Source organism: Euprymna scolopes, chromosome 20 (genome assembly GCF_053919585.1).
Source record: "Euprymna scolopes isolate OS-2025 chromosome 20, ASM5391958v1, whole genome shotgun sequence".
NCBI classification, from domain to species: Eukaryota; Metazoa; Mollusca; class Cephalopoda; order Sepiida; family Sepiolidae; genus Euprymna; species Euprymna scolopes.
Window position 1 is genome coordinate 52,933,968 of NC_136501.1, and position 11,600 is coordinate 52,945,567.

General features: G+C 40.5%; 1 protein-coding gene across 1 annotated transcript; it reads left to right on the forward strand.

The window, feature by feature from the left end:
- The first annotated feature begins 1,228 nt into the window (after positions 1–1,228).
- On the forward strand, positions 1,229–7,600 carry LOC145241431 (uncharacterized). The gene has a single exon (XM_080104382.1). The coding sequence runs from the start codon at positions 1,824–1,826 to the stop codon at positions 7,581–7,583; it is 5,760 nt and encodes a 1,919-aa protein (XP_079960508.1). The 5' UTR covers positions 1,229–1,823; the 3' UTR covers positions 7,584–7,600.
- The last annotated feature ends 4,000 nt before the right edge of the window (positions 7,601–11,600 follow it).

Sequence of the window (11,600 nt, forward strand, 5' to 3'; positions counted from 1 at the left end):
TTTTCCTCTCTTTCACTCCTACACGCACAACCTCTATATCATTGTTTAATTTTTAGTTTGTCGCGCACCCCCATTCGAATCTACATATAACTACGAGACTGGTCTTTTGTGTTAGTATCAAACTTCTCTATTTAAATATTAAACAAACAACCGGCTTTGCGCTCTTCAAGTGCGCTTAAAAGTTGCACCCAGAGCGGGTAGGCTTTACCGTAGCAAACGCAATAGGCTATTAAAAAAAGAAGAGAAGTTAAAACGCTGATTAGAGCTTATTTAAAACAGGATCATCAGAGAGGGACTGGATCCCTGCCAACCTTAATAAAGAACGTTCCATAAGATATTACATGCGTGGAGAGGTCAGCTAATAGATCCTTAACGGTGTTTACGCAAACAGACGTTTACGCGCTTGAGATAGTCGCCTTTCGATCAAACTAATTATGAAAGATTTACAGAGTTCAAACAGGTGCGCTAATTACAAACCAATCGATATGGACCTGAAATCGCCTAGCTGACAGCTAGAAATTTGACTGATTAAGATTCGAAATATATAAGTATCGATTTTCTTCTGAAGTAAAAATCGATTTTATCAATATTTATTTAATTTAATAAAAAAACAACGTTATTTATTATTTTAAACTTATTTCAAAAGAGCCACAGGTAGCGCCTTAAACAATCTGCATTTTTACTTCCATTACCGAAAAACATTTTTAATATCATTACTACAGATTCATTACTGTCTGTTTATACATATTTGTATACGTTTCCATATTATATTATGTTTTATTGAATAACGTTATATTCTATGTTTTTTTATTGAACTTATATTGCATTGCATATTTGTAATCATTACAAAACGCACATATTAAAATCCATCAGAAACAGTCTGGGTTTATTCCAAATGTCCATACACGCGCATATAAATACATATGTATGTTTATATATATATATATATATAATGTCAACTGAATATACATTTTAACACACACATATATATATATATATATATATATATATATATATATACTCTATATAATCTACCTATTTATATATACTATTTTAATTTTATGCATAAACGAGATGATGATATTCTATATATTACATCAACGTATATAACGATTTGACATTCATTGTTTTAATTGTGTTCTTATATTCTCTTACGTAATATAATATATATATATATATATATATATATATATATATATATATATATATACACGCACACACACGCATATATGTATGTATTTACAGTTATGTTTTATTTTACAGAATTGTATTTCAAATTGTGTTAAAATATTTTACATAATACTTGAATATTTATATTTGTACTTACATATATTTGTCACGTTAATTATTTGAACTTAAAAAAGAAAAGAATTGTTGACTCTGGTTATTTTTAGAATAAAATCATTCAGTAAGGTTGTGTTTGGGATTCTATATATAATATATAGAATAGTATATATATATATATATATATATATATATATATATATATATATATATATATAAGTTTACATATAAAAAACGCACTGCTCTATTAAGTAGTGGGGAAAGCTAGTCTTGTTGACCATTACTGGTGACGTAATTTTCACTTCAGCAAGCGCTTTCATACTGTTTCCATTTTCGTTGATGAATTGCAAATATTCCATTGCATAATCAACTTCCTCGAGTATATTCTTTTGATTGTTGTCTAAGGGCTTGTAGCACACATTTAAAGAATCGTGTGTTGACTTCGTCATTGTGTATTATTAAAATATATTTAGATAGTTTTTGAACTGAAACCTCGTTTGGAGTTTGCAGATTCTCGCTATCATTTTCGCAGATTAATCATGGCAGCAAATGCAAAACTTATGAAAGAAATTAATGAACAGTTTCTCATCTGTAAGATCTGCTACGAACCCTACAAGAATCCGAAAACGCTGATGTGTCTGCATACGTTCTGCAGCAACTGCCTACAGAAACACATCGACGCCGAACAAGAGCGCTCCACTCGTTATTCACTGTACGGTCGGAACCTTTACTGCCCGATATGTCGTAAGAAAACGGAGATCCCCACGGGCGGCATACGTCGTCTCCCCGACAACTTTCTTGTCTCCAATCTTACCGACGTTGTTAACCGATTAAAAACAACCAAGGCTCCCCCCTGCGAGATCTGCCATATGGTGCGAACTCGGTCCAACGAGGCGTGCAGCAAGTGCCTCGAGTGTTGCAAGGTGTTATGCAAATCGTGCGTCAAGATGCACCAAAACACCAAAGTTACCCAGAACCACAGCCTTTTTGACTTGGAAGGGGAGAGAGATATCGAGTGTAAGAGCCATTCCGGGGAGATTGTCCGCTTTTACTGCGAGCCGTGCGACGAATGTATTTGCGTCGTGTGCACGTTTCAGGAACACAGGGATCACGAGATTTGTTCCTTTAGTGAAGGGTCGGCAAAGTATAAGTCGACTATCGAGTCACTGGTAAACCAATGTAAAGAGAGACTGTTAGACTTACGCGTGCGTTTGGGGACGATTGGCAAGTGCGAATCGGCCCTTAAGGAGACCCGGGAGAGGATCCGAGATCTGGCAATCAGTTACATTTCGCAGGTGCGACAAACAGAGAAGCAACTTTTGCAGAGGGTAGACGCCATGTTTGGCGATGATACACTCGATTTTTTAGAAAATAAATCGTGGCTACAAGAGAATTTCGATAATCTGCAAAACACGTGTAATTTAGCGGAAATTGTAATGAAAGATAAAGGCATTGAGATCCTCTTGCTGAAAAAAGAACTCCAAAACAAGCTCGGGTTCCTACTTGAACCGGATTTACCAAAAGTCCCCGACCACCTGGCCACCGATATTAAATTCATCCCGGGTTTCGTTAAGCTGGGCCATTTGTCCGTGGCCAGTGATGAAGATGAAAACGGAGAACCGTCCACGAACGGTAAAGATCATTTTGCGTCCCCAAACCCATCTCAAAATCGACAGTTATGTGCAGTTTTTAAAAGTTCACAGTCTCAGACTGACCCTACGTCTTCATCGGAAACTTCGACCACAATGGATAGCTGTGTTCATATTAACTCAGAAGGTACGCAAACTACAAAAACGCAAACGGTTAGCCGACAAACTGGTACAGACAGTCGGCACACGAGAGACAAATCCACAGAAATACAACGAGTCGACCCTAAAACACGTGGCACCATGACAGAATTTGTAGACAGCCGAACGCAGCCGACATCAAACAATTACGGGTCGCTTGAGTCAGCGCGGGCATTTAAACCTCTCGTTCTTCTGTCAACTAAATCAACAGAGACTGATATACACTTACTTCCTAAGGACCAGTTAACCATGGAAGATCTCAACTTACTTCAGCGGGTGAAGGCTTACGGCTTTGAGGTAAGGTCGACCCCGAAACCAACTATGCGTACTCGCAAAGTGCAGACTGACGACACTCCACCGACGCCGCCACCTACTCCAAAATTAGTCACGATTAGCACAAAACCGACAAACGCCCCTCTTCCTCTTCCAATGCCTATCATGCGGACGACTAAACATGAATCGAAATCCGGTTCTAGCAGTCCTGTGATTGATCGGCGTGCGAGGAGACTGAGCGGTGACATCGGGGTTATTAGATCGAGGTTCGGCGACTCAAAACCCCTACGACGACAAGAAAGCTTAAAAGAGAGTCCTTCCCGCGAATCACGAAGCACCTCCGATTCGCCCCCTACATCCGCTACACCAGGAACTCCCCCAGCTTCCCCTTTGGGTAGTGCAGCATCTGTGTCGGTTCAGAATGGTCCACTTGTACAGCGTCCTCAACGATTGCTAACTAAACATGCTCAATCACAGACGTCACTGATTGAGGTGGTTAGTTGTGGTACAGGGCCGGAGAAAACGAGCTACCGTAACAGTACAACACTGACTGACATGATTCCGTCACAAGATGCCGTGACCGACACTGATTCTTTGAGTAGAGTGTCACACCCGATTTCAAGAAGCACTTCTATCGAAGTTAAACCCACGACACCTGGAAACCCAAATCCACTAAGTAACCAGCAACGAAGCAATCGAGGATCGTCACCTGTATTTACATTCGATAATCAATCACTACCACAGACAAACAAAGTTATGTCTTCCGACGAACCAATCAAGCCGATTGTCGTGCACGCGGATGCCTGTGTCGAGACAGAGTCACAACAGACAAGGGACTCTGAGACTGCGACAACTATCTTGGCTACAGTGGAGAAGTGGACACTGACTAATCAGACAGAGTGCGTCAACAGCGGTACATCGCCCGTAATGACCCCAACCAGAGAGGTTGGCATTTCCACTTTGAACCCGGTTCTTGTTCATCAGGGAATGGTAACCACTCAAGTTGAGTGTGTCGACTCGGAAACCGAAACTTGCCTGTTTATGCAAGATAATGAAACGTCGACGGACAGAGTACATTCGATGGATGCCCAGACGAATATTGAGGTACACCGCCAGGACGGCATAACGTGGGTGGATTGCAGTGACGAACTGGAGGTTGGTGCGCTCCGTGAAACAGGTATAGGAACAAACACCGACGATCCGAATACATCCGACGAGGAAGGCCACAAAGGAAACGGAGATTCAGAGGAAGATGTCTTTTTTGAGATCCCTGATGATAATGATGAAGATGATAGTGGTTCTCCGAGTACGGGCTCGTCAACAACGAACAGCTCGCAGCAAAACCCCCAACAACAGAAACCCAATCAACAACAACAACAACAACAACAGCAACAGCAACAACAACAGAAACAACAGCAGCACCAAAGAAAAGAGTCCTGTAACGGAAAGAGCACTATGACCCTCCCAGATGCAGTCGAGAATCACAATACGGCCGTCTGTAATATGTGTTCCCTTCAGAAACCGGAACAGATCCACCGATCCACCATGTCGTCACCGACACCGACCCACGATCAGGGAACCATGGTTCTCTCGTTCAGTACCTCTTTAATGGAATTTATCGACCGGGGCGCTCAGACCACTCAAGCAGTGACGGAAGATAAATCAATCGAAGCCGTTTTCACCGAGCCTCTACCAGGCAGTCCGTCGCTGGCCTCGCCGGACTACAACGATGCAGCGACTTCGACTGAATCTCTGCCGTATATGGGTCTTCTGAGCGAGGTCGATATTAACGAGCTCTATCTGATGCCCGACTCGGCGTTCGAGCTGCACTCTGACACGGACACGGCCACTTCCGAATGCGAATCCGATTTTGAAATCGAAATGGTCGATCAGGAGACGTGGATGGAGAACAGCCAGAACGTCGAAGTTGGTACACAGACAGCCAATTTTGTAGAACTCATTCCCTCGCATCTGGAGCAATCCTCGCCGGAGATTACTACTGAAATGCTAGAGGATGGATCGAAGGACTTAGTCAGCATCGGAGTGAACACTATGCCGAAAGTAACTTGCGAGAAAGAAACTAGCACTCAGTCGCGATACCTTTTTACCAATGGCACGATGACTTTCTACATCAACAAATCGGACAAATCGACGTCCACGCCTACCGGTTCCAACCGCTCGTCGATCGTATCTCGCAACAGCCTCGTAGTCGAGCGATGCGATAAGGACACGATGACCAGCGGTTGTGGGGTTATGGACAAGGCGGTCGGCACTGATGCTACACAACTCAATGAACAGGTAGCCAACTGTATCAGCAAACTGAAAAACGTACATGACCGTCTCCAGAGCCCCACTTCAAAAGTAGCTCCAACCGAAGTGGAGCTATCGCCGAAGACGTCCCTGGCGAGGAAGAATAAACCACAGATTGAAGAATTGCTCGGCGCGCCGTCCACGTCGATTACGTCGTCGACAGCAAACGTCATGACGTCGTCTGTACCGCCGATGACGCACCCCGTAACTCCACCAACGCCGCCCGTAACTGCGACCTCGACCGCTACAGCCACGATAAACATTTTAGTAGAGGAGGGAAGAATGCGGCCTGTATCCGCGTTTGACCATATAAACACAGGCAGCGCCGATTCCATATCAATGCATTCGGCAACTGTTCCAGGTGCATCAACTTTTTTGCCATCGACGGGAATGTCCCAGTCCATGTCGGTACTACAGCCGCAGATAATGGCTACCGAGCTAAGACCGGCCCGTGATAGGGTTACAGTACGTAAAGCCCAGCCTATCACTACTCTTAAATGCCGCTATAAAGACATGAACGTAGCCAAGAGCCAAAGCTTACCACGACAGTTTGCGTCTCCCTCAAGCGATCCTATATATCAGCAACAACAACAGCAACAACTGCAGCAGCAATTGCAACAACAACAACTGCAGCAACAACAGCAATTGCAACAACAGCAATTGCAACAACAGCAAGGTATGATAAGGCTCGGTAGTCAAATGACGTCTCCACCAAGTCGTCTACCGTTATTAAGGTACAATTCTTCTCCTGGTGGGATCGTACCGCTTCCTAAACAAACAGCGCAACAAGATTATACGGCATCGTCGTCCCAGACGTCACCAAAGACAAACACCAAAATGCCATCGACACGAAAACCTGGAGAATCACAGAAAGAAACAATGAAAGACTATTACACAATCACAAGCGGTAAAACCAAAAATCTAGTGCCATCTTTACCATCAATTACCGAAACCAGAACCCCATCCCTCTGTTCGGATTCATCTGGTGCTTCTTCAAGCGCGTCCTGGCATTCGTCGTCATATTCAGGACCAGTTTCGACGTCAGTGACGTCCATGTTAACGTGGACGTCGACGCCAACGTCGGAGACGGAATCACCAGCATCTTTAATGTCCTCACCGTCGTCCCCGTCGAATGTAAACATCCCTGCCCCACCGACGTCGACGAAAGTATATGATGTAGACCGTAAAACAAATAATTCCACCGGTGAGCAAGCTCCAACTAGAGACTCTTTATCCCCGACATCGGCTGTGTCTTCTCTTGTGATGGCGGTTGCGGCACCGGTTCAGGAGTCAAAGGACGCTTCACCACAAACCCGAAAGGGTGGCTTCATGCAACGGTTGTTATCCAGGCGGCCCAAAAAAGAGACCGAGTCCACAAAGCAACAGTCTACGAGATCCTCGACACACTCCATTTCCTCCACGTCGTCAGCTTCTTCAACGATGTCGACCTCCGCGTCGCGAAAGACCCCGTCTCCCCAAACCAGCGGAAAAATGAGCAGGTCGTCGAAGGCTTCGGCAGCACCACCATCGCCAGCGCCATCGTCCTCATCGTCGACCTCACCCTCTCCAAGACCTCTAAAAACGGGACGGGCCTCTTCGAAGTCATCGTCCCCAGATCCAGAGCTAGCGACGGGAAAGGCGGCAAAGCCAAAGAAGCACCATCCGTTTGTTTACGTGCGACAACGGATATTCTCCAGCCAGCATGACGGCGAGGAGGAGGCGGCTGCGAAGAAAGCCCGCGAGCGCAACCAAAAGAAAGTAGACAAAAAAGTGAAAGGTTCGCCGGCGACCGTTAATAGAAGTGCCATCGGCAAAAGTAAAAAAATGAGCCCGCCTAAAGAGAAACCGTCGGAAATCAAGAAAGAGAAGACACCACCTCGGTCAGCAATCCCCATACCAGAAGGTCAGTCGTTTGCTGATGTTTGCTAAAAATCATTCATATATATATATATATATATATATATATATATATATATATATATATATTATATGCACCTGTGTTTAATATATACTTATATTTACGTGTACTATACGCATACATTATATTCGTATGCATTATATATATATATATATATATATATATATATATATATATATATATATATATATATATATATTTATATAGATATAGATATACAGGGCGACCTCCCAAAAAACAGGCCCCAACTCTAATTAGACCCCGATTGTTAGTGTTTTGTCCGAATGAAATTAAACTTTGGTCATAACTAGTTTATTATATTCAAGACATCACATCAAAATACTAGGGTCTTTTGCATTTTTTTCTCCGTTGACTGTAAAATGCTCAGAAAAACAATTGAATGTCCTCTGTTGTTTTTTTTGGTCACCCTGTATATATATATATATATATATATATATATATATATATATATACATATATATATATATATATATATATATATTATGCATATATATGTGTGTGTATATATATAATCATTATACACACGTGTATTGTAAATATATATATACATTATATGCATGTGTATTTCATATATATATATATCTATATATCTATATGTATGTATATATTATATACATGTGCATTTCATATATATATATATATATATATATATATAGATTGTATGCATGTGTATTGTATGTATACATATTAATATAAACTATATATATATATATATATATAGTTTATATTTATGTACAAATTTACAAAACTGTTGACGGGTACACTGTTGCTTCAAAACTGAAACCAAGCGAAGAAAGTTTATGCTAGCAAATTGCTCCCAGGGCAGAACGTATTTCGATTGACAATCATCAGAGACGCCCGACTGCCAAGGTGATTAGACCGAACATGCTTTTACGTGTGGCAACACATTTATAAACTTTTTTTTTTTTTTACTTTATTGGTGCACCGACCGAATAAACCTATGTTTCAATGGATTTTGAATAGCATCTAATTTTAATTTGACCAACAAAAACGTATATCGCGTTTTTACCAACAGTGGTCCTATTTATTTGCCCCTCCTCTTTCCGCGAGAGCAGAGATATAAGGTCATTTTTACTGTGGATATAAATACAGCTACTCAAGGCGTGGCCAGTCTTTATCAGGACAAAACAATCTCCTCTCAGCTTGTAAAACTAAGATCTAAGAAAGAGTAGATGTCGTATCAGAAAACAGATACTGCACTTTGCTCCTAGTTCAAAAAATTAAAAAAGAAACGAATGTAATTGAAATGTCACTATATATGCACACGCCTTCGGGCAAAGATCACAGTGTAGTAACTGTTCAGATGCTACACTTTACCTTTTTCTGTCCTCGGTCAATGAAGGATGGGTTACCTTTATAACTTAAACAATTTTTTTTTATTTTTGTTCCTATCCACAGTACCCCTTCTTGGACAGCTGAACTTTCCCTACATTAAAAGCCGACCTTGTATCTAACTCATCCCTCGTGGAGAGGCAAGTAAATAGGAACATAACAATCGCACGTGGTCGTTAAAGATATTGTGCAACGCCCGTGACACGATTTGAAGCGGAAAACGATGTACTTCCGTTTTCACACGACGATGGTTACCGACCGGAAGTTTATTCGAAATGCTAGCACGTTAAAACGAAACGAAAACGCGGAATAATATTTAAGACTATCTTGTTTACAACCTACCCCGCCGTCTTACCTTCTTTAAAAGCTGGGCCTAATACTAGAATATATATATAAATTTTAGCAAAAAAACAACTCAGCCTAGGAAATGGGGGTGGGGATGGATTCTAGTATTAGGCCCAGCTTTTAAAGAAGGTAAGACGGCGGGGTAGGTAGTAAACAAGACTGTCTTAAATATATATATATATATATATATATATATATATATATATATATATATATATATATATATATATATATATATATATATATATACACACACACACACACACACACATACACACTTGAGTGTAATTTACCTGTCGGTAGTCGAGCTACTTTCTAAGAAGATTAATTTTCTGGCAAGTTCTCTTGGAGGAGAACCGTTTTAATATCTTCCAAAAATAATAATAAATAAAAAAAAGAAAGAAGGAAAAACAAAAGAAACCAAACTCTAAAATAAATGTAGAACAAACAAACTGTGCACCTAACTCTCACATGACGAAACTAGTGGCATGTAGAAAATGAAAGCAGATGAACGCCCTTCCACCCCTCAGGGTATTCATTTAGGAGGGGGAGTGACGCGTCTATCTTGACGTGTCTAGATTCTAAGTGCAGTTATGCACGATCGTGAAGGTTTCGATTTGGGTTGTCTTCTAAGTTGTATATCAGCCCCTTTTTCACAAGGCCAAACACGCACACTGTTTGATGCAATTTTTTGCCTGTCCACGAGGGCAAAGGTAAATATAAGGTCAGTTTTTAATGTGAGAAAAATCCAAATGGATTAGAACAAAAATTTTAAAATGAATGAACAAACGAAATTCGAAAACAAGCAAAACAAGCAATATCTACGTAATTGGCAGATCGCAAATAGCAACATATCAAAAGATCATGGTAAACGATCAGGTTGAAAAATAAGTATTAATGAAAAACGGTTGTCGATAAAGTTTAGATGGGGGGGGAATAACATTTGTCCGACATTTTGAATTACGTTCGTCACGTGACGTAGCAACGGAACTTCATTATCTGTCAACTTCCTTTAGTAAGCGCAATAAAGCTTTATTTATCAACTTTCTTTTTTCATTAATAATTATTTTTGCACCTCATCGTTTTTCGTGATTTTTGGATATGTTACTATTTACGCCATGACAGTTACGTCTGAAGCATTTGTTTTAATTGAAATTCAATATTTCGATTCATTCGCTCAATATGGAAGCATCAAAGTTTCTGTTTTCAAGGAGTTCTATTTTACTGACTTTCAGCAAAGATGCACTGTATTATCGGAATAAATACTGCACTTAATTTCGAGTCTTTTTTTTATATGAGTCTTCGGTGCTATTTCATCCAAATCTGGTGTGGATAGAACTGATGGGTTTATACCTTTCCTACCGATGCTAGCGAATATGTGGATGCACTATCTGGGATAGGATTTAAACCTGAATCTAACGATTCTACATCCGCTCCCGTGCATATTATGAGGCACCCACACCCACACACACACCATATAGATTTTATAATCTGTGAGACATGTAAATACAACTGATATTCTTAGAAAGGTATGACTATACAAAAAAGGGGGATGGTTGAAGGTATGATTTTTGTGGTTTTTAGGCAAGGAAGAGGCGTAGACCGTGTTTAAAATGTCTCATACAATTCAATGTCCCTATTTATTTGATTTCTGTTCAACATACTAAAGCGATATATATATATATATATATACATATATACATATATATATATGTGTGTGTGTGTGTGTGTGTGTGTGTGTGTGTGTGTGTGTGTGTGTGTGTAAGCTGATTTACAAAAAGAGTAGAGCTAGACACAACGTGGGTTATTCATGTGGAGAAAATCCAGTCCCCTCCTAAGGGATATTTTGGATAGGGGGGAAAAATAAAAATACACTCAGTCTAGAAGGATCTCTCCCTCAGTTACCGTTGAAAGACATGGTAGCGTGCAGCATTAGAACAGACTCTATGTCTGCCCCTCCCCCCAGCCAAATGTCGTTCCTGGGACAAATTGCATTTAACTCAAAGATGGTAATATAATTGGTACACCTTGCTCCTGATCGTAGTTGATCTGATAGTAATGATTTCTAAGAGGTGTTTCCACACTCAGCAAAAACTCTTAAGTTAGGGGCTCATTTTGGGGATTTAACGTCATACGACTTGTCCCAAAATCAACGATTTATTTGAAAATATAAATTAATATCAAAATAGATGGTCGATTGTGAGACACCCATGTTGAAAAAAAAATGCTTGTTTTTAATTCAAGTCTTATCTGGGTTTTTTTTGTTGTTTTTTTAAAGAATTAAAGACATATAAAAATTCATGGCAAGT